Raw genomic sequence first — 20,510 nt, forward strand, 5'->3', positions numbered from 1 at the left:
AGATAAAGGAAAAAAGAGAGAGGAGGGAGAAGGAGAAGCTCGCTATGCGGGCCGGGCTTTAGAAAAACCGCCAGGTTCCTGAGGTCGTCTTTGTCGAAAGTAGATAGATCCCGAAAGGTTCTTAGCTGGCCCAACAAAAAGGCCCATCGCATATGCGTGCATATCCGTCCGCGTGTACTGCTACAAGGCCTGGGCCATGTTTTTCTTTTGGCTACGCATAGCTTGACACTTTATAGTAGCGTGTGTCTTTGCGCATTAGCGGCGACAGGGTAACTGCTTTGGTTTGCAGTGATGTTAAGAGCATCTATTGGCCAATCAGTGCCTGAACAAAATTGTACTGAAACAAAGCAGTAATCCATTATAAGCATGCATGTTTGTCCAAAAAAAGATTTGAAATCATCGCAAATTATTATATTCCAAAAACGGAGAACTCCGTTTAGCGAGCTTTTTGTATCATAACGTACGTGTTCAAACTTCAAACCATCTGTAGTGAGTGACTGATACGCCGAATGACTTGTAAAAAGGAGGCGACGTGCATACAAAAGGGCCCATCGGCCAGCGACTTTTACGCGCACGACGGTAAACATGACGAACTGCGCCCAACTCGTGAAAAAGGGCTACCGTATTCTCCCGTTCGGTTAGTTACGGTCAATTTTCCAACGAAAGCAGCCATCAAGTACACGATTAGACAGGACACAGGAGAGGCTTCACGCACGGCACTGATGGCACTGACCCTTTTCTTGCTCGTTCTTCACCAGCCGGCTGGCTGTAGCCGATCGATGTGTGACGCCGGTGGAAAGGGAAAGCTCTCTCGGCAAGGTAAAGCGCGGCGTGGAGGGGGGCCGGCCCGAACCGCACGAATCATTGTGGTTTCGCCATGGTTCCGAGCAAAAGCGGGTGGCTTTTGCCGCTTTCCGCTCCCATGCGTGGCCGGCCGGCCGGGCGGCCTTGAGACTTGAGAGCTGCTGCTGCCCCTGCCCGGCCGCCGCGGCAGGAGCTGCCGGGGAGACGACCGCCACCCGCCTCGCTCCGCGGGCGGATTGGATGGACGGACGAAAGCACGCGCGCGACAGACACGCACACTCATTGTTTATCATGCCGCGGCAAGGACTTGGTGCCAAAAGCCGGCAACTTTACAGTCCTCACTGGGGTGACCCTCTGTGACTCTGCTCTGTGTGTGTGAGAGAGAGACACCAACACACACACTTGCACGCAGAGACAGACAGAGAGAAATAGGTAACTAATCTGGCCCAGTGAGAGGCAGCGAGCACAGGAAAGACGAGCATCATCACTGCACTACGGACACTAGGAACTCGGAAAGCAAGGGGGCGTGGTGCGCCCTGCCGCTCCTGCGCTCTCCTCTCCTGCCGTCCTGCGGAGTGCTGGTACTCATTGCCTGCCCCGCTGCCCGGGCTCGGCTCATCAGTAGCGGCTGAACGCTAGCTGCCGCTTTGGGCTCTTGCTTTTCCCCCGGAGGGCTTTCTGAAAAGGTCCGGTACGTGTGCCCCCACATTCTCCTCGGCCCGAGCCTTTGGGCGGCTATGTATAGAGCAGAGCCCCCAGCTCCTCCGGCCTCTTCTGCAGCTGCCCAATTCCAACACAGCCTTCTTTGACTGCCCCCTGTTCCTGTTCATCTTCCTCTTCTCGCGCCTCGGCCACCTGCTTGGCTGCTTCAGCAACTGCGAGATGGAGGTGAGCCAAGCATGCATCCCTGTTGTGTCTCGTTCTTCTCTCGTTTTCCTCGGTTATTACTACGAAAGCATTCTTGCATTGTGTACTTCTTCAAACTGTGCATGCATGTTCTACTCTTCAGATACTGATCGAGAATTCGAGATACATTAGCTTCACTGCTGTGAGGTGCTGATTTCCATCCTTTTGCAACTAGGAAAGACTGTACATACATCTTGTACTAGCTAACAGCGAAACTTGTCATGGCAGTAGGAAATATGCTCATCTCATACAGTTATCTACTGTAGATCTGAAATATATTATGCTCGTAACGGTATACATTCTCTTTTTAAACAAGTACGTTAGAAGCCCTGCATTGACATGCATGCTTTAATAAGGTCGCTTCAAACTCTGTGAAAACAGGATAGCATTCTTCAGTCAGCTCGGCTTCCTCATGTCCATTTTAATCTGCATAAACCTCTACTCTAACCAGAAATGTGCTGTACTATTCAGTTGCTTACCGGAGGAGTAATTTTTGTTGCGATTTTTGGCAGGCGCAGGACGACTGCAAGTGGCGCCAGATCCCGGCGTTCGGCGACTGGAATCTGTGGGACGACATGCCCGTCACCCAATACTTGCAGGCAGGACCCTTCTTCTTCACAGCGCCGGTTGACAAAGACGACGAGGACCTCTTCAAGGTGCCCCAGTTCCCTGCCAAGCCCTACAGCTACAAGAAGGTCAAGCAAGCACAAGCACATCTGTTTTCAGCATTCAGTTTAACATCTCATTTTGACTTCACTTTAACTGTCAAAGAGACTGATAATTCTGTGATCAATTTTGCAGCGTGTCGTGCGAGTGAAGGGAGAGAGAACCAATGCTGGGCCGGCGAGGAAGAAAGGAGCCAGGAGGCAGTATGTGAGCGAGCAGCAGAAGTGGAAGCCCAAGGGAGCTGTGGACGAGGACCTGTACAAGATCTCCCCGCAGCTTCTCTGCAAGGTGAAGAAGGCAAGTGCCCTGTAATTCTAGTTTGCTGCCTGATTAGTGCGTCTTTAACGGGTAGCACGTGTAGCTGCTAAGTGGATTTACTTTTATCCAGTTCTTGTCATGTGATTGACACAAGCCTTTATCTAGCCTAAGCTGAACCTTTGCAAGTAGCTTTTGTTAGGATAATAGTAGAACAACAACATTTATCAAAGATGTGACCTTTGCTCAAAAGCTTAAGCACTACATTTGTAGCGAGCATTCTTGGAGCTTTTCTAGTTTTCTTTCCTACTAAAGCTGGGTTGTAAATTTCAGAAGGATTTTAGCTGAAAGTCGATGTATGATGATTTTATTCTCACGATCTTTTGTTTGTGTTGCAGAAGAAGCTGCTGAGGAATTTACTGGGGGGTTGCCTGGGCTTGAGCTGCATCGCCTGAGAGTAGTGGCAAAAGCTTAATAAGTCTATGAGGAATTTGGTTGCTTCTTTAGAGAGCTGTATAGTATCTATGCTAATATGGAATTAATGAAAACTTACTACTGCTTTGCACTCGTTTGAATGTAACACCTGCATTCGATCTCTCCTGATGTTGCTTTAGTTAGTTTTAGTACTTCACTGTAGTTGAAAAAAATGGCTCCACATCTTAAAGCAATTAAGGGCATAGAGGGATAGAAAAAAAAATTCAAACTCAAATTTGAAATGCCTGAACACGTTACTTTTCCAATTCCCAAAACTTATTATAAGTACTTTTTAAAATGTAGGACCTCGACCTTATCACAAGTACTAGGATTAAAGATCGGTACGATTTCATCCTGGATTAACTGATACCTTCGTCCTTCGGCAGGAACTGTAAACTTGGCTCATTACAAGCAAAAGCCTTCGATTCAACTAGAAATAAACATACAAGTCCTGGTTCCAAGCACGACATTTTATTAGAACAGCAAAGTGAATACCCCCCGTGATCAAGTTTTTTTAAAGATGTAAGTGAGAGCATTAGTACTCCTTTGACACCTCGATTCGACTATTTTCTTGAGAGTTCAGAGGTTTCGGAGTCCGAATCCAAGAGAAACGACATCGTGATCTATATAATAAAGAAGCAGCTAGAGACGATCGGAGAAGCCTCCGCCTATAATACGAGGCTTTGCTACGGTACTCCCAAATGACTGTGAACCATTCATTTAGGATTTTAGGTAGATCTGGATAGTTAATTAGTATCATAAATTACCTCCCAGGATCTTGATAGACCCCCGGCCCTACGTGCACACTTGGTGGATCCTGACGTGTGCAACATTTTATTTTTGAAAATATGACATGTAGAGGTGTAACGTGCATATGTCATTAAGACGTCATCTATTCTTGATCCCGACATGAATATTTGGTGTATCATTGTTTTTTAAGCATGACATGTAGAGGTGTGTATGGTTACTGACATGCATAGTACATGGTTAAGATTCTAACATGATTCTATGTTTGGAACTGATGGTGGAACGTGGTAATTCTCATGATCTTTGACCGGTATACATATAGGATCTGCGATGGACGACTGATGAAGAAGCAAATAAACACAATTACAATAATCACGCAATAATATCCAGGGTAGTTTGATTCTACCGTGTGCACGCAGGAGAATCAGGCCTTGCGTGATCCCAGGCGCGCGTGCTGCGGCTGTCCGGCAGTATCGGCCGCCGGTGGTGCATGCCATCAGTGATGTCACGCATGCAAGCTTGACGCAGTTTTCTTTTTTTTTTTTGCTTGATTTTTTAATTATTACTTAAATGTTCCATCTGCTCTAAAACTCAACGGCTGTGATTTTTTTCGAGATCTTACCTCCTACTAAGACGTAACCGGAGTACTATAGCAAAGCTCCGCAATATGCCGTCCAAAGTCCCTTCTCTTCCAGGCCTCCCCCTGCTCTGCAATTTTCCCCGGGCGGCTGATCGGGGATCCCGTGCCGGCCTTGGCCGGCGGCGGCGAGTAGCGGATGCTGTTGGAATGGCAAGAGACACCGGGGCGGGGTTTGGAAATTGGAACGGCCGCCGCAAGAGGCCGGAGAACGGCGCGGCTCAGCCGATTCCGCAACGTTATCGATCGAGATAGCCATGTAGCAGCTGGATTGCGCGCCATAATTGCCGAGTCTCCGGGTTCGAATTTCGAACGCAATCGAATAACGCGTTCGTGCCGCATCGCTGGGCGCGGATCTCCGCGAATCCGAGTACGAGTCCCGTTGTCCACCGGCCACCGCCGGCGCCCGTGCGTTCTATGCATAAATACCGTGTGCCCTGCGCCGCGCCGGACAACCACAAGATCGCAACTCGCGCCGCGCCGCGCCGCCGTGTCCTAGCTAGCCGCGCGCCGGGTACAGCCGCCGCCCGCCATGCCGCGCCGCAAGATCCAGATGGCCCTCATCGACAAGGCGGGGTCGCGGACGAGGACCTTCAAGGGCAGGAAGGAGGGGCTGAAGAAGAAGGCGCGTGAGCTCTCGGTGCTCTGCGGCGTCGACGTCGCGGTCGTCTGCGCCGGCCCCGGCGGCGGCGCGCCGGACGTGTGGGAGTTCGGTAGCGCGGGGGTCCTCGGCAGGTACCGCAGGCTGCCGGCGGACAAGCGGGCCAAGCACACGCACCTCAACTACCTCAACGTCGAGCTGGGCAAGGTCCGCAAGGAGAAGGCCAAGCTCGCCAAGGAGCGGCAGGAGGGGCCCAAGAAGCTGGCGTCGCCTGGCGCGGCGTTATTGAAGGGCATGAACCCGGAGGAGCTGCTCGGGTCCATCGACGCGGCGCTGCTGGCCACGGCGCAGAGGCGGAAGGCGCTGGGCATGCCGGACGGTGGCCAGCTAGGGCAAGGGGCCCCGCTCGTCGGCGACGGCTTGGACGACGACATGGAGGCCTGGATCAACGAGCTCACGTGGCACGGCGTCGAGCAGAATCCGCTCGATGCCAGCATGACAATGCAGCCTGCTGCATCCGGCGGCCCATACATCAACGGCGGGAGCTTGGACATGGGCGGCAACCAGTACCTGCAGCAGATGGGAGGCAATGGCGAGAACGGCCACGGCCAACAGCCATGGGACGCGTACCATCTGCACAACACCGTCGTCTCCTGCCCTGATTACGGCTTCCATTACACTGACAGCAACTGCTCATACTCAGGCATGGCCGGGTGCCCCCAGATGCCGGTGCCGAGCAATGCCATTGCCTACGACGGCTGCTGGTTCGATCAGGCCATGTGGGGCGCCCACGAGTCCCCACGCGACGCCGTCGTGCCAGCCGAGTACTACCACCCCTCCCTGGACATCACCTGCAACCCTGCGTACATGCCACCGGAGCACTCCGGCATGGGCGCCGGCGACTACTTCACCGGCGTGTCGGCCATTGGCCTGGACGGCGGCGGCTTCATGGATGCAAGTGGCCACGGGTACGGGACGCAGTGCTTGGCTGATTACTTCCAGTGCCCGGACGCCACCCAGCAGTACGGAGACGAGCCGCTGCACTACCTCAGCGATGTGGCCGACGGCATCCTCGGTTGCAGCTCTGGGACATCTGAACTCTTTGCTCACAGTCACAGCAGCTCTGGGGCACTTCAGTTTAGTTCAGAGAAGTTCCAATCAGATGTGCGAGATCAGGATTCAGGAGTCCAGAAATATTGGGTGATGGAAGGATTCAACTGAGCAGTCCCATTCAGATGTTGGACAAAAGCGACATCATGATTCAGGACTCCAGCAATTTTGGGTGATGGAAGGGCCGCCGGATTCAACTGATATCGCCATTGCCCAGAGAGGAGATACGTTGTTGGCGGGCTACCTAGGTTCTATCTGTAAAGAAAAAAGGCCGGGAAGTTTGTAACCGAGCAGCTCAGCTCGGAGAAGATCCGGCAATTTTGTACAAATAATAGAAGGCACTTTAATGGCATTATTACATTGAATCAGAATATAGTCAAGTTCTTGTCATCAATATCTTTCTATCTTTTTCTGTGTCATTTTACCGGAAGAGTAACTTACAGTTTGACAAACAGCAATATCGTATAACTACACAGCCACGCAGGTGTACAGCCCCCAGACCTGCCATAAACTCTAGGGCCATGCTTCCATGCCAGGTTTAGCTAACATAAAACCGACCACACAGATGGAGCAGACGCTCTGTAGCCCTACAGTTCACACTTTTGTAGCTAACGCTTTTGCTAAGAATGTAAAACTGGTCGATGTACAAAGCAAGCTCTGCATATGAAACTCATATACCATCATCACCTCCGGAGCTGGTCGAATCACTTTCACTGCTCCTCCACTTCCGCACTTCCGTTCCCACTGCTGGTCTGCTGCTGCTCCTGCTAAAACTAGATTATCTCCTCCTCATTCTGCCTTCTGCATTCACTTGGGCTCGAAGCACCTCAGCTGTACCAGAGCACCTCACCAGCTTCATGTTCATCATTTACATTTACATAAGCAATTTCATCATCCATATCATCCTTATTTGGTGAGTTGATGTTCAAATAGCGAACTGTTGTCCCTTGTCTTGAAGCCATGTTACTGGGAGACCAATTATAATTGTCATTACCAAGCATGTAGGTTCTACTCTTGGTCAGTTGGATCAGCTGAAAAGGAAAATAGTTTTGAGATAACAGGGATGTGTAGTGCTCGTTATCGTATCTTGGAAATGCAACGAGCAATGGGGATGAGAGCTAGTGAGCATAAATGATAAATCTTGTCTGATTAAATTAATACTTTTAGCATGCTTGTAGAAAGAAATATAAAATAGCCAATAAAACCTTAACTATTATTACTCCTATGAAACAATAACATAGTACCCTTTCATGTCTAATATATTGCCTTAACTATGCCTGTGAATTTTTGTATAACATACATTTGGCTAAATGAAGTTGTGCCCTTGGTACTGACCAGGGGAGGGGCTAGATATCTTTGTTAGGTTGATCCCCACCCGGATCGGTCCAACGACCGAGCTGGACTCGGTCTCGCGCCCTGATCGGGGGCGCCCAACCCAAGCATGGTTGGTGGGCCCCCGTCGCGCAGCGCTATAAATAGAGGCGGGGGCCGGTGGCGCACAGTACGAGGTTCACCGTGCGCCACCAACACCCCACCGAAAACCCTAGTCCCGAACCGATCCACGGGAGCGCTGAAGCGGTGGGAAGCGCCACCACCTCTACACCACGCTGCCGTCGTCATCGACTACATCCCTGACCTCAGCCGCCGCCCCTGCGCTGCCATCGACCTTGGCCTTCACCGTCGGCCACTTCGACATCGCCGCCATGGACACCACTGCATCATCCTCCACCAAGCCCGAAGGTGCTACACACTCTTCTCTCTCTCTCTATCTCTCTTGGTGTAATCCAAGAACCCTTGATTTATTCATGAGTCAATGTAAGAACCCGCTAGATCTGCTCCTAGAGGTCTTGTTTCTCTAACAATGGTATCAGATGCCTACACTAGCGTGTAGATCTAGTCGAGGTAGAAGAAAAAGAAGAAGAAAGAAGAAAGAAATTCGATCTCGAATCGAAGAAGCAAAAGACAAACCCTAACCCTAACCCTAGGGCTAACCCTAGGGCCACAGGACCTACCTGCGCCCACCACCGCGGGCCACCGTAGTGCGGGAAGGACACCAGAGCCGCCGGCTTGCTGGCGCACAACAGCCGTTGCGTGGGAAGAAGGCTCCCGAGCCGCCGGCTCGGGGAACTCGCTGCACCGCGCACACGGGCCCAGAGCACCGCCGCAAGGCCGCTCGACGGCGGCACGCTCACGCACGGGCGAGCGCGCGCGCCGGCGAGGGGCCCAGCGGCGGCGCTGCCATCTCCTCCAGTCTGCCTCAGGCGGCCGCCGATCGGTAGGAAGCTGAGAGAAAGGGGAGAAAAGAACGAGGAGCTAGGGTTCTGGGGGAGCTGGCCGTCGCCGGTTTTGATCCGGCGCAAGCGGCGGCCGGCCGTCAGATTCAGATCGACGGCCAGGAGCAGGCGCCGTCCTATGGGCTAGGTTTTAGCTCAGGCGGGGCGCCACTTTCCCGGCCCAGGTCCAGGTTGTGGCCTGGTGCGCGGGGTGGCACGCGTGTAGATGGGCCGTGGGCCATTTTCTTAGCCGGGCCATATGCACAGTAGCAAAAGGACTTTGGTTTTATTATTTTTAGAGGCCGTTTCTTGATGTTTTGATTAGTTTCAATCTCTAATTTATTTTCACCAACGTGATATTGTTTAGAGAGTAGATAAGTACGCTAAATGCTTCTGGGAAAGTAGTTTTATTCATGTTTCCGCTGCTATATTTATGTTTATCTTCTAATTAAATTAGAACCAACGGGACAATTTAATTGGAAGAGTAGTAAGTTTTTCAAGTTAATTATGATATTGTTATTTTTCTGACCAAAGTTGATGATAGCAATATTGTAATTTTATTCATGAGTTTTTCCATGCATTAGTTCTATTTCTGCCCAACGGTGATGTAGAATTAATGTAGCAGTAAATATTGCATGTTTTAATTTTGACCAACGTTAAATTAAAACCAGATATTATAATCCCCCTCCTCATTTAGAGGGTCACAGACAAGTAGTGGCAATTAACTTTTGGAAACCAAGGAAAATGGAAGTAATAGGAGTTAATGGAAGTATGCTACTTCTTTCCCCAGAAAATCTATGCCCATGCCCAGAGGATGAGGAGGCAGCGATGCTCAATAGGAGTGTATGATTTAGAGGACCCTTACACACAAATATTTTCTTCATCAAGCATGAAGCTCAAAACGAAAAATTGCCACCAAACAAGAAACAGAAAAACATATGAAAGCCTTCAGGCAATGCAAAAGATTGGTTAATGATCGTGTACTTATCACAACAACTACTGCATAAATAAGAGAGTACCTTACACATTTTGGTGCAGTTGTGGTTTCAAGAGTCCAAACAAGAAACAGAAAAACATATGAAAGCCTTCAGGCAATGCAAAAGATTGGTTAATGATTGTGTACTTATCACAACAACTACTGCATAAATAAGAGAGTACCTTACACATTTCGGTGCAGTTGTGGTTTCAAGAGTTTCCTAGGCTGAATCCCAACGCCACTTCTTCCAACCTAAGCTTTCTCCAGCAGTCCAGCTCCTAAAGCTTCAAACTGGGACATACATACCGCTGAGACTAAGGAAGACCAAACACGGATGTCTGGTGTTTCTCCATGTTCAATCATCTCCTCTAGCCATAGCAATGCATCATATGTTCTGCCAGCAGAACATAAACCTTCAATAACACTGTTGAATGCACTTCTGTCAGGACGATGATGTCCCTTCACCATCCTCTCCATTAACTTTGATGCCTCAATGAACTTGCTTTCTGAGCACAACCCATGCACCAAGATAGAGAACGTGTCCTTTTGAGCAACACAACCGAGCTGCCTATCCATCTTCTTGAGTAATTCTAGTGCCCTTATTGATTGCATTGAGTCACAAAGACCCTTCATTAGCAAGTTATAAGTTGTCACTGTTGGAACAAGGTCATTCTTGGGCAACTCCTCCTCCACTACCTTCACAGCGTCATCGACATTCCCTTCCCTGCATAAAGCAGTGATCTTCGCCTCATACATGCACATTGTTGGCTTGAAACCCTTCTTGGCCATGTCCTCAAACAAATTTTCCACCTGACCAATTCGACCCTCGTTATAGAGGTCAAGAATCATGGACTCAAAGCTCACTACAGTATGGCCACCTCGCACAGCCAATGCTTGGTCAATGGCTTCCTGGGCATCGTCGAGGTTAAGCACAGCAAGCATTGGCACACGAAGAGACCGACGACTACCTGGTGACCTCAGGCCCTTCCTGAGCACCTTATCCAGAACAGTCTCAGCCTGTTCACCTCGGCCAGCCGCACAGAGCGCAACCAGCAATGCCCGGTACACCACAATATCTGCGTCGCAGCCCTTCTGCGATACGCGCCACAGCATGGAATAGAGGACATGCGTGGCCTCGTCGAGCATGCCAGCGTCACAGAGAGCAGGCACGATCGCGCGGTACGCGTCCCTATCCGGTGTAAGGCATAGGTTCGGCATTTCGTCAAGCACCTGCAGCGCGAGGTCAGGACGTCGCACGCGGCAGAGGCCAGATATGAGAAGAGTAAGGTCTCCGGATACTACCGAGACTTCCGGGCGCCCGGCGAAGTCAGCGAAGAGGCGGGCGGCCTCGGGGAGGAGATTCTCGGAGACGAGGCGGCAGAGAAGGGCGGAGAAGGAGAGGGACCAAGACGGGGACGGGGAGAAAGGGAGCGAAGAGCGGAAGATGGAGACGGCGGCCGCTGGGGAGAGATTGGGGATCGAAGCGGCGAGGAGGGAGTCGGCGGAGGGGGAGGATGGGAGGACCCGGCGGAGAAGGGACGGGAGTGCAGGGGAACCGGCGGCCGCGGTGAGGAGGGAGGAGCGGACGTCGTCGTTGTGGCGGTAGGAGGGCGGGTAGCGGCGAGGCGCGTCCGAGTACAGGTGGACGGCTTCGAGGGGGTTCTTCTGCCGGCGTATGGCCCCGGCGAGCTGTGCCGGGGTCAGCACCCGCGGCCACCGCACCGGCGTGGCGCCCATTGCCGTTGCTGCTGTAGCCTGTGTGTGGCGCGTCGTTGAGGCGATCAGGAGATGGACCGGTCCGGTTCGACTGACTTGTGCAGCGAGCAGGCCATATTGCTCTTGAGTCTTGAAGCCCACAATAACTGGGCAGGCCCATTCTTCAATCCCCACTGGCTCTCGCGAGTCGCGACCACCGCCGCTGCTCGCCGGCACCGGGCATGATGCCTCGGGCGCTGCTCTCCCGCCTTCGCCTCGCCCCTCTCCTCCACGACGGCCACCACCTGCCACGCTTTCTCTCCGCCGCCGCCCCACCACCACCAGCAGCAGATGAGTCGCCCCCCGGTGCGCCGCCGCCGCCCTCCAACTCCAGGCTCTTCGTCGCCGGTACCACTCTGCTCTCCCGCATCCGGGTTTGTCTCCCATCCGATCCGATCCCCGGTTGCATCATATCTCACAACTTATTACGTCTCGGTTTCCCGCTTGCGCGCACAGGTTTGTCTTGGTCCGTGGACGAGCGCTCCCTCACGGACGCCTTCTCCTCCTTCGGCACCGTCACTGAAGGTACGAAACAGAATCGCAAACTTGAACCTCAATGTTACTGTAGTTAGGAACTTAGGAGTGCTCAATTTGGGTGTGGTTAATAATATAACCTCTCCGCGTTGGGGTTTTTGGGTTCGGTTCGAGTTCAGATGGTGCGCGTGCTAGGTGTTCGAAGAGATGCCGTGGAGGTGGTGAGCCACTCCATCGCTCCCAGCCCCGCGAGCTGTTCGATGAAATGCTTGTTAGGGACGTGGTCGCCTGCTCGGCCGCGATCTACCGGCATGCAAGGAGTGGGTCGTTCCACCAGTCAGTTGGGCTGTTTGTCAGCATGATGAGGGAGGGGGTGTGCCCAAACTCATTCACCTTGGTCGGTCTGTTGCTTGCGGCACTTGGGCTGGGTGACGCTGTGCTTGCCAAGTGCATCCATGGGTGGACTGTGAAGAGTCGGCTGGAATCCAATCCTTTTGTTGCAACTGCACTGGTCAATGCATATGCGAAATGTGGATGCCCCATGAACGCATGGGCGTTTTTCAGTGATTTGAGGGATCCCAGTGTGGTTTCCTGGAATGCTATGATCACTGGGTTAATGCACAATGGCTTGTTCGAGGAAGCATTGTTGGTGTTTAAAAGGATGTGTTGTTGTTTTGGGCTAGTTCCTAATAATGTTGTGACCATGATTAATGTGGCTCAAGCTTATGCTGGTTGTGGTGACCTTGGAATGTGCAAGAGTGCACATGCTTATGCAGTTAAGATGGGCCTTGATATGGATGTTTCGGTGACAAACTCAATACTTGGCATGTACTTGAATTTTGGCGACATTGAGATTGGAAGAGAGATTTTTAGGAAAATCATTGTTCATGATCTTGTTACTTGGACAATGATGATGGGTTTCCTTCTTGAGCAGGCACATGCTGGTGATGTTATAAGTCTCTTTGTACAGATGAGGTCAAATGGCATAGTTCCTGATAGGGTAGCAATGGTCAGTTTGGTGCAAGCTTGTGCGCTTCTAGGTGATGCAAGGAGAGGAAAATTGGTTCATAATCAAATGGTCATCCATGGTTTTATTAGAGAGCTTCCTGCAGTTAATTCTTTAATCACAATGTATTCCAAATGCAAGGATTTAAGTTCCGCTAGAGTGTTGTTCGATGGAACAAGGGAGAAAAGCTTAGTTTCATGGACTGCCATGGTGTCAGGGTATGTAGGAAGTGGAAAAGCACTAGAGGGGATGCATCTCTTTAGTAAGATGAGGCGTGAAGATATTTTTGTGATTGATTCTGTGACGTTAGTCAGCTTATTGATTGGGTGCTACGAGATTGCTAAGCTTGAGCTATGTGTTCAACTTCATGGGTATAGCTACAAGTCAGGTTTATATCTGCATAGACCCGTCCCTAATACTCTCATGGCAGTTTATGGTAAGTGTGGATATGTCAGTTTAGCCCATAAAGTATTTGATGACATGATTTCTCGAGATGTTGTTTCATGGAATACTATGATATTATCCTATGGCATAAATGGCCAAGGAGAGCAAGCAGTAGCACTTTTCAACGACATGGAGGAATCTAGTGAAGAGCGAGACAGTGTGACATACTTGAACGCAATGCTGGCATGTAGCCATTCTGGACTAATTGATGATGGGTTGATCATATTCAGGGGAATGATCAATGAGAAGCGCATAAATCCATGTCAGGAGCACATTGGATGCCTAGTAGATATGTTGGCAAGAGCCGGTCGCTTGGATGAAGCAGCAGAAGTGGCTAGCTTGACCAACAAAGAGGGAGCAAATTCTTGGAAGGCTTTGATGGGAGGAGGTCACCTGCACAGTGACACAGATTTAACTGAAGTTGCTGCTAACAAGGTGCTGAACATGGAGTCATTTGATTATGGCCATGTGGTGTTACTGTCTAATGCTTATGCATCAGCTGGGAAGTATATTGTTGCCGAATCTATCAGGTCCTGTTATTCAAAACAAACAAAAAGGAAGACTCTAGGGCTGAGTTCCATTGAGGTCATGCCATCCAGCACAAGATAGCACTACTATACTTATCTCGATGGAAGGGAAAAGATATATGAGACAATTACCATCCACTCTTTGTCTGTCTGAAGCTAGTGCCTAGTGGGGATGTGTTTAGCCTTTTAGGCATGAGCAATGGAGTTACACTTTGCAGACAGCCAAGTCCCACGTGATTAAAAGAGACATGTCAAGAATGAGGCTATAGCATGGTTGATACAATGAAGACTTGCATTGTTCCTTGGATTGGTACAGGTTATACAATTTTCATCTCAATTCTAGCATGGTTGAATCAGGAGGCAGGAGCCTTATGTCATGTGAATATGGAGGAATATGGAGTTTATCTGATGGTATTCTGACCCAAAAGAAAACTTGTTGACTAACCATCATTTCCATTACATCTGTGGTTTTGTTTTTCCTTACTAACCACTGAGGTCTGATCTGTATCGATATCCTCCTCACTATGCTAACCAATCTTTGAATACGAACATTTACTGAAATGAGAACATGATTAAAGCCTATGGTTCATGTTTCATTGCAAAGAGTTGGTAAAAGGTCTGAGATACTATCTGTCCGAGCTTCTGAGAGTACTTGATTTTGAACAATATATTAGGGTGCAGCTCATCCGTACAATGTAGCTTGTGAGTTGTGGCCTACAAGTAGTGCCTAGGCAATTGAAAAGTGATAATGTTAATTTTACTTAAGTATTTTATGAAATTTGTGGCTCATATGCATCCGTAGACAGTTTGATTGCAAATGTGCAAGTATTTCTGCCACATCTTGCATATTATTTGCCAGTCCCTATTTATCAGCCACTTATAAGGTTTAACTTGGGTGTGTGCTCATGATTTTTCTTTTTGCGAGAAAGTTCATGAAATTAATCATGTGGTTACACCTTTTTGTTTTAAAGTCGATAACATTAACACTAATGTATCATGTATGTATGTTGCTGTTCCATTAGCCTACTGTCAACAAAACCTATAGTTAACAATGTTGACACTAAATAGCTACACTCAGAAGAACTATGTATGTATTACTCCACAGATAGCTATCAACACTTTGTATAAAAATGAGCAGTTGATGATCCTCTATTTCATGCCTGCATGTAGTTTTGTTCATCCACATGAGTTACCAGATCAGTGTTCATATACTTGAAAGAAAACCAGTGGGTAGAGTTGTTTATGTGTTTACCTGGCATTAAGCTAGTGTGATAAGAGATGGATTTTTTATACCTTTGCCCTACGTGTCCCACAAGTTATATGAGTTTTTTTTTTTTTGCTTTTGCTTTTGCAGTTAGAATAATGTATGACAAAAATTCTGGAAGGTCAAGAGGCTTTGGATTTGTTCACTTCTCAAATGACCATGAAGCTAAGTATGCGAGGGATGCTATGGATGGAAAGGTATAGCTGTATAGTTCTGAACACATGTTAGCCATTGCGGTTAGGAAGGATTCAGCAAATTAATTGACCTATGTTAATTCTACAGGTAATGCTAGGGCGGCCATTGCGAATAAGTTTTGCTCTTGAAAAAGTCCGTGGCGCACCAGTGATTGTTCCTCGACTTTCTACGGTGAGGAAATTTAATAGCTTACAAGTTTACTCCCTTCCTGGAAGCAGAAACGTGCCTGCTAACAACTTGGTCTATAGAAACATTGTTTTTAATGACTTTCTGGCATTTGCATATCTAAAATCTTTTTACAAGTCAAATAAAATCTTTGTAAACTGTAACAAATTGAACTTTTAGTCATATTGGCTGCTGCCTCTTGTTCTTTATTAACCCTCAGTTCATAAGTTATTTAAGCTGATCTGCTTGTATTGGCCATGGCCCAGCAGCTGTGTTAGAAGCTAGCTTGAGAGAGATGAATGCTAAGAGCGTCAGCAACTGGTTGGAAATACTGTACTGAGACAAGCTAGTTTCGTATTTAAAAAAATCATGTGACGGCTAAACTGCTGTTGACTAGTCAAACGAGCTGCTTGCTGTCTCATGCCCTTCCCAAGTTTCTTCTCCCTTTTTTCCTTTTTAAGAGAGGTCTACTTAGATTACGCATTTATCTATGTGATAGATTGCCCATACTGCCTTTTAATTTGGAACCTGATGTAATTAATTTGGCAATTTTAAATTTTCAGATGTTAAAACTATTGGGTTACATGTTAATGGAGCTTACTGCCTTTTCCAATTACTTCCTGTAACTGGCTAGTTATGATTAGTTGTTTGAACCTTGGTCCCAACGCAATATACAGGTAATTAGACTTCTACATACAAAATGCAGTAATATCTGTGAAGAAATTGGTGTACTCTGCCTGTGCTTACATGTTACACATATTACAGGCATCCTTAGCTTCTACTGAAGTATGACAGACTTTGTTAAAACTTAATGGAGTTCCAAAATAATAGACCTTATTTACTGTTGTCTGGATAACAGAGTCACCATGGCTGGCTGAACTGTAATTCACTTCTTCTCTAACGTTCATAAGATAATATGTTACTATAAGGCATCTTACAAACTGAATCTTAATTGTCACTAAGTCTGCATATTATAAATCGCCCTTGAAATATTCATTTGCTTGGTGCACTTGTGACGATCTCGATCTCTGTAGCTGCTGCTTCCTTGGCATGTGTTTTGATGGACTCTTCAGCATGGAATGACATGACCTTATATTGATAATAGTGAGAGCATACAAGGAAGTAGAAAAGATTCAGTACTCCCAGGATGGCAATAAAATAATAGTAATAATCAAGTTTGCCATTGTTGATATTTTCTGTTAACCAGCTTGTGTTACCATTTCTGGCAGTAACCTTTGTTGTGATTTTTACCAGCGCAGTACTAACGTAGTTTGCTCCAGCTATAGTACAGAACAATAAGGATCCTGCTAGGGTTTGCATATGCTCTGGAAACTGCTTATTGTAGAATTCTATTTGTCCAACTGCGTTGAAGGCCTCAGCAATACCCATTAAAACCAGTTGGGGTGCAAGCCACAAAACTGTCATAGATGATATGCCTCCATTAGACAAAGCTGAATCCCTCCTTTTATGCTCAACAAGTCCTGCTACCACCATAGAAATTGGAGAAATCACCAATCCTACACCCTGTCTCTGTAGGAGTGTAATTCCACCTTCCAGCCCAGTCAATTTTCTTACAAGCGGTACCATAAGTTGGTCGTAAATGGGGATGAACACAATTAGGGCAATAAGTGAGATGGATGTAACAGAGCCTGCAGGAATTTCAAAGTGTGGCCCTAGGTGACAGTCCATGGTAAACGCTTGCAATATTATAAAGGTGAATTGTTGAGCCAATGCAACGAAACATAGGATGCCAGAAAAAGAAATAGGCACAATTCTTATCAAACATTTGGCTTCCTCTATTTGCTGGATACTGCAGAGTTCCCATGAGTTTCTTGCAGAACCGTCATCGTTTATATCACCATCCCGCATAATTGCACCTTTGTTCAGAAACCTGAGAATGAATAGAAATTTGGACACATCAGACAATCCTAGCATGTTGCCAACATTGTTTTTCACTTCATTCAGGTGTGTATCACATTCTACTTACACTACATGCTTGCTTGCATAGAGCATGGTCTAAAGTAGTCTCTATGTGGCCTGTATGTTATTTGCCATTACATGGATTTCATCAATTGGCCTAGCTCAGTTGGTTCTATCCCTCTTCAACTTGAATTTGATGCCTATTTGTTATATTTATATGGCCATCCTGTGCCTCCTAGGCTGGTCGTTTTTTTAGTATCTTCAACTGACGAATGGTTTCATGTCAGTTTGTTAATCAGCAGATTCACTTGCAATTAGGATATACATAATACTTACTCCGTCCTTTTGAAATTATAATATGTATTTCATTTCTTAGGAGTTAGGACAAAGCTTCGACTGACAATTGCCATTAAAGTATCACCATGTGATAGAAAATCATAACCCTACATAAATATTTATTAATACAAACCTAATAATATTGAAATTATGTCACGAGAATTATGTATTGATGGAGTAACTGTTGGTCAAAGTCTTATCCTAATGAAACAAAATACGCTTTGTAATTTCAAATGGAGGGAGTATGACTGAAACATCCTGCTTTTCAATTATTCCAGCTTGTCAGAATAGCGAGGAAATATTAGTAGTGGCTCTTGGCCGGGTTGATCTTTGAAAATTGTTTTTTTCTTGGGAGAATCAGGTTGCTTTTGGAAATATTTCAATATGCATATTTTCAGACATGTGTGATAGAGTCATTCTGTCTAGTTCTTTAGAGGATTTTCCTGTACTAATATGTGTGCTAGATCTAGTGAAAGCTTTTGATCTTTGCATACCGTACTCATATGTAGGGGTGATATATATATTTCACCTGAATTGTGAAGTAAGTGGCAGTCTGAAAATGCGGATGCCCCTTGTGGGAGGGTTGTAGAGCATCAACTCTTGTTCGCTTATGTCACAAGAACATGGAAGATTGAGTCCTCTCTTTTTAAATGATGCCACAAAAACTTGCGCAATTCCAGTGAAGATGCTTCCCTCTGGTGGTACATGGACATAAAATCTGGCACCGGCGAAGAAGATGATAATTGCGAAAAACATGAAGAATGTGGGTATGCCAAATCCTATTGCCCAGCTGATGTTTGTCTGGATGTAGATGAGAACAGTCATAGAGAACACCAGAGCAGCGGTACTTGTGGCATAGTACCAATTATAGTAGCTATTTAGGCCCTTTCGACTCTTTTCATCAGTCTGATCAAATTGGTCTACTCCGAAAGGTAAGCTGCAGGGCCGTATTGCTCCACCACCAATAGTTAGCAGCCCTAGGGAAAGGTATAGCACTCCCAGCTGCAGTGTTGATGGACTATTGCAGTGTCCACCTAATTGGGATGTTTGATTGCATATCGCCGGTTTGAGGGCAGGAAGTGATGCAGTCAAAGTCACCCCCAGTATCCCCTGTTTCGTTGGACAAAAACACACAAATTAGAAAGAAGCAATGCACAACTCCATCAACTTTTGATATTTGCAAGCATGTATTAGAAAATCAAGTATGGTTGTAGTCTTGCATTTTTTTTTTGGAAAAAAAAACTTGTGTAAGGTTGCCTACCAAGTGAGCGTGAATATGCAATCCAACTACATTATGCATCTTGATCTAAAAGGTTTGAATCATGTAGGATGTGCTTATATGCACTTAATCTACATGAAGCACTGTAGGATGCAGCATGATAGCATGCATGTGTGTATACGGTGGCCGTAGCATGATTTTGCTGGGATCTATGGACTGAAACTCCTTAGAACAGCTTAGACCAGTAAAATATCATCAACTGAGATATCAAGTTCTGCGAACTACTAGAACCAACTGAGTTTAATCGTTTGGCTTGAATCCTTGCACTCGCGTTCATCATTTCATCTTGAGGTTCATTTTATGGAGCCTTTTACTAATACTGACAACTGATTTTTTTTTTCATTTCATTTTTGTGCTGACGAGCAGTCGAGCAGGTTGAAATGAGCAGAAGCTTCATGGACTGATATGACATACCAGGAGGGTCGCGAAGCACCCATAGGCTAGTGTTTTGAACCTTCCCAGGTAGGAATCGGAGATGAAGGCGCCTAGCAGTGGTGTGAGGTTCAGCGTGGCGAAGAAGATGTTGGTTATGTTGGTCGCCTGAAGTTGCCCGATGCTGAAGCGCTTCACAAGGTACGTTGTCAGGTTTGCTGCCACTCCGAATGAGGCCGCCTTTTCGAACGTCTCGTTTGCTGCACATCGAAAGAGAGAGCCATTCAGTATACACTTTTTCGAAAATTGATTCGTGTAAAGACGATGGCAACCGTCACTGGTGTAAAGCAGTAAAGCTCAAATTTTGCGCCGATAATAAGAGAGTAACCCGCCATGCTGCTTCATATTCAAGTGAAACAAAGCTACCCTACAGGCTACAGTATACAGAATTCATCAAGTGGATAATTCTGGTCGGAATCCCAGTATTATCCTTATCCAGCATGTTGTGGGTACAGAACAAAAGATGAGTTTTTCCCACAGTGTAGAAGAGGGTTATCCGACGTATCAAGCGCTCACTCCATGCACGCCCCCATAAAGAAAGAGAGCATAACTGATGCGGGTACTGAACCGAACCTATGATGAAGGGCATGCACTTCCACCCTTGCGGCTTCCTCCTCCTCGCGGCCACCGCCGGCTCGCTCGCACGGTCGATCTGCCTCGCCTGCCCTCCCTCCTCTCCGGCAGCCATGTCTGAGCCTAGCTACACACCAGCGGCTGGACGGAGCAAATGCCAGCGCTGTTCCCAAGTCCCAGGTCGCCGGCACCGTCTCCCTATAAAGCCTCGCACCGAGGGATAGCCTTCTGGCTGCGAGGCGACGGGCGGCTGGCCTTGCACGTGGTCTAGCCGAAGTGATTTTGGTCTTGCCATCTTGGAGATGGATTGCGGCGGCAGCAGCACGCCCATGAGAACGCACCGGACGCTTGTTGCGCCCGCCCATAACTCCGTATGAAATGATCGGCGTCGTTTTGTGTTGACACTTTTGTGTCGGCAGTGTGTACGTCTGGAGCGTGGTGTCGGAGGAACCTGCGAAGGTGCCCGCCGGGCGGCGCGTGCGTACACACAAGTGGAGCCGAATCGTGAAGGTGACTGACCGTCCAGTGACAGTGAGCGGATGGACGGACGGTCACGTCGTAACCAGCAGTTGGGCCTGTAGACAGGATTGGACTCAGCGAGCACGAGCTTTTGTGCAAAATCGGGGTGGACGGGCCAGAAGATCGTGAAGGTGACGGTCGGTCACATTGGTCCTGCGAAGAGAATTGGGCT

The 20,510-nt window shown here is 47.8% G+C and overlaps 4 protein-coding genes across 11 annotated transcripts; 2 read left to right on the forward strand and 2 right to left on the reverse strand.

The window, feature by feature from the left end:
* Nucleotides 1-1,541: 1,541 nt before the first annotated feature.
* Nucleotides 1,542-3,211, forward strand: LOC112895197. The gene is made up of 4 exons (XM_025963117.1): nucleotides 1,542-1,692; nucleotides 2,223-2,405; nucleotides 2,512-2,673; nucleotides 3,030-3,211. The coding sequence occupies exons 1-4, from the start codon at nucleotides 1,687-1,689 to the stop codon at nucleotides 3,084-3,086; spliced, it is 408 nt and encodes a 135-aa protein (XP_025818902.1). The 5' UTR covers nucleotides 1,542-1,686; the 3' UTR covers nucleotides 3,087-3,211.
* A 6,490-nt stretch (nucleotides 3,212-9,701) lies between these two features.
* On the reverse strand, nucleotides 9,702-11,186 carry LOC112896006 (pentatricopeptide repeat-containing protein At1g05600). Its single transcript, XM_025964040.1, has one exon. It carries the CDS (start codon nucleotides 11,184-11,186, stop codon nucleotides 9,702-9,704), a length of 1,485 nt encoding a protein of 494 aa, XP_025819825.1.
* On the forward strand, nucleotides 10,938-19,597 carry LOC112894887 (glycine-rich RNA-binding protein 4, mitochondrial-like). Of its 8 annotated transcripts, none has more exons than XM_025962728.1 (6): nucleotides 10,957-11,552; nucleotides 11,661-11,729; nucleotides 15,010-15,116; nucleotides 15,202-15,285; nucleotides 15,843-15,956; nucleotides 19,181-19,597. In XM_025962728.1, the coding sequence occupies exons 1-5, from the start codon at nucleotides 11,387-11,389 to the stop codon at nucleotides 15,903-15,905; spliced, it is 489 nt and encodes a 162-aa protein (XP_025818513.1). In that variant the 5' UTR covers nucleotides 10,957-11,386; the 3' UTR covers nucleotides 15,906-15,956; nucleotides 19,181-19,597. The 8 variants fall into 8 exon arrangements, with proteins under 8 accessions (XP_025818510.1, XP_025818511.1, XP_025818509.1 ...); XM_025962727.1 differs by lacking the exon at nucleotides 19,181-19,597 and adding an exon at nucleotides 16,045-16,128 and having other exon boundaries at nucleotides 10,958-11,552; XM_025962725.1 differs by lacking the exons at nucleotides 15,843-15,956; nucleotides 19,181-19,597 and adding an exon at nucleotides 11,858-14,066 and having other exon boundaries at nucleotides 10,938-11,552; nucleotides 15,202-15,222.
* On the reverse strand, nucleotides 15,991-20,041 carry LOC112894889 (protein NRT1/ PTR FAMILY 2.13-like). The gene is made up of 4 exons (XM_025962733.1): nucleotides 19,820-20,041; nucleotides 19,229-19,446; nucleotides 18,065-18,645; nucleotides 15,991-17,170 (listed from the first exon to the last, which is right to left on the reverse strand). Exons 1-4 carry the CDS (start codon nucleotides 19,932-19,934, stop codon nucleotides 16,273-16,275), a joined length of 1,812 nt encoding a protein of 603 aa, XP_025818518.1. The 5' UTR covers nucleotides 19,935-20,041; the 3' UTR covers nucleotides 15,991-16,272.
* Between the last annotated feature and the right edge of the window lie 469 nt (nucleotides 20,042-20,510).

Source organism: Panicum hallii, chromosome 5 (assembly GCF_002211085.1).
Source record: "Panicum hallii strain FIL2 chromosome 5, PHallii_v3.1, whole genome shotgun sequence".
Classification (NCBI taxonomy): Eukaryota; Viridiplantae; Streptophyta; class Magnoliopsida; order Poales; family Poaceae; genus Panicum; species Panicum hallii.

Coding starts and splice junctions, on each gene's coding strand:
- LOC112896006 (XM_025964040.1), bottom strand. CDS start 11,186: ATGGGCGCCACGCCGGTGCGGTGGCCGCGGGTGCTGACCCCGGCACAG.
- LOC112894889 (XM_025962733.1), bottom strand. CDS start 19,934: ATGGCTGCCGGAGAGGAGGGAGGGCAGGCGAGGCAGATCGACCGTGCG. Junction 19,447..19,819: donor GTGCATGCCCTTCATCATAG/GTTCGGTTCAGT, acceptor TTCGATGTGCAG/CAAACGAGACGTTCGAAAAG. Junction 18,646..19,228: donor GGTGCTTCGCGACCCTCCTG/GTATGTCATATC, acceptor CCAACGAAACAG/GGGATACTGGGGGTGACTTT.
- LOC112895197 (XM_025963117.1), top strand. Junction 2,406..2,511: donor AGCCCTACAGCTACAAGAAG/GTCAAGCAAGCA, acceptor TCAATTTTGCAG/CGTGTCGTGCGAGTGAAGGG. Junction 2,674..3,029: donor TTCTCTGCAAGGTGAAGAAG/GCAAGTGCCCTG, acceptor TTTGTGTTGCAG/AAGAAGCTGCTGAGGAATTT.
- LOC112894887 (XM_025962724.1), top strand. CDS start 11,387: ATGATGCCTCGGGCGCTGCTCTCCCGCCTTCGCCTCGCCCCTCTCCTC. Junction 11,553..11,660: donor CTCCAGGCTCTTCGTCGCCG/GTACCACTCTGC, acceptor TTGCGCGCACAG/GTTTGTCTTGGTCCGTGGAC. Junction 11,730..11,857: donor CTTCGGCACCGTCACTGAAG/GTACGAAACAGA, acceptor GTTCGAGTTCAG/ATGGTGCGCGTGCTAGGTGT.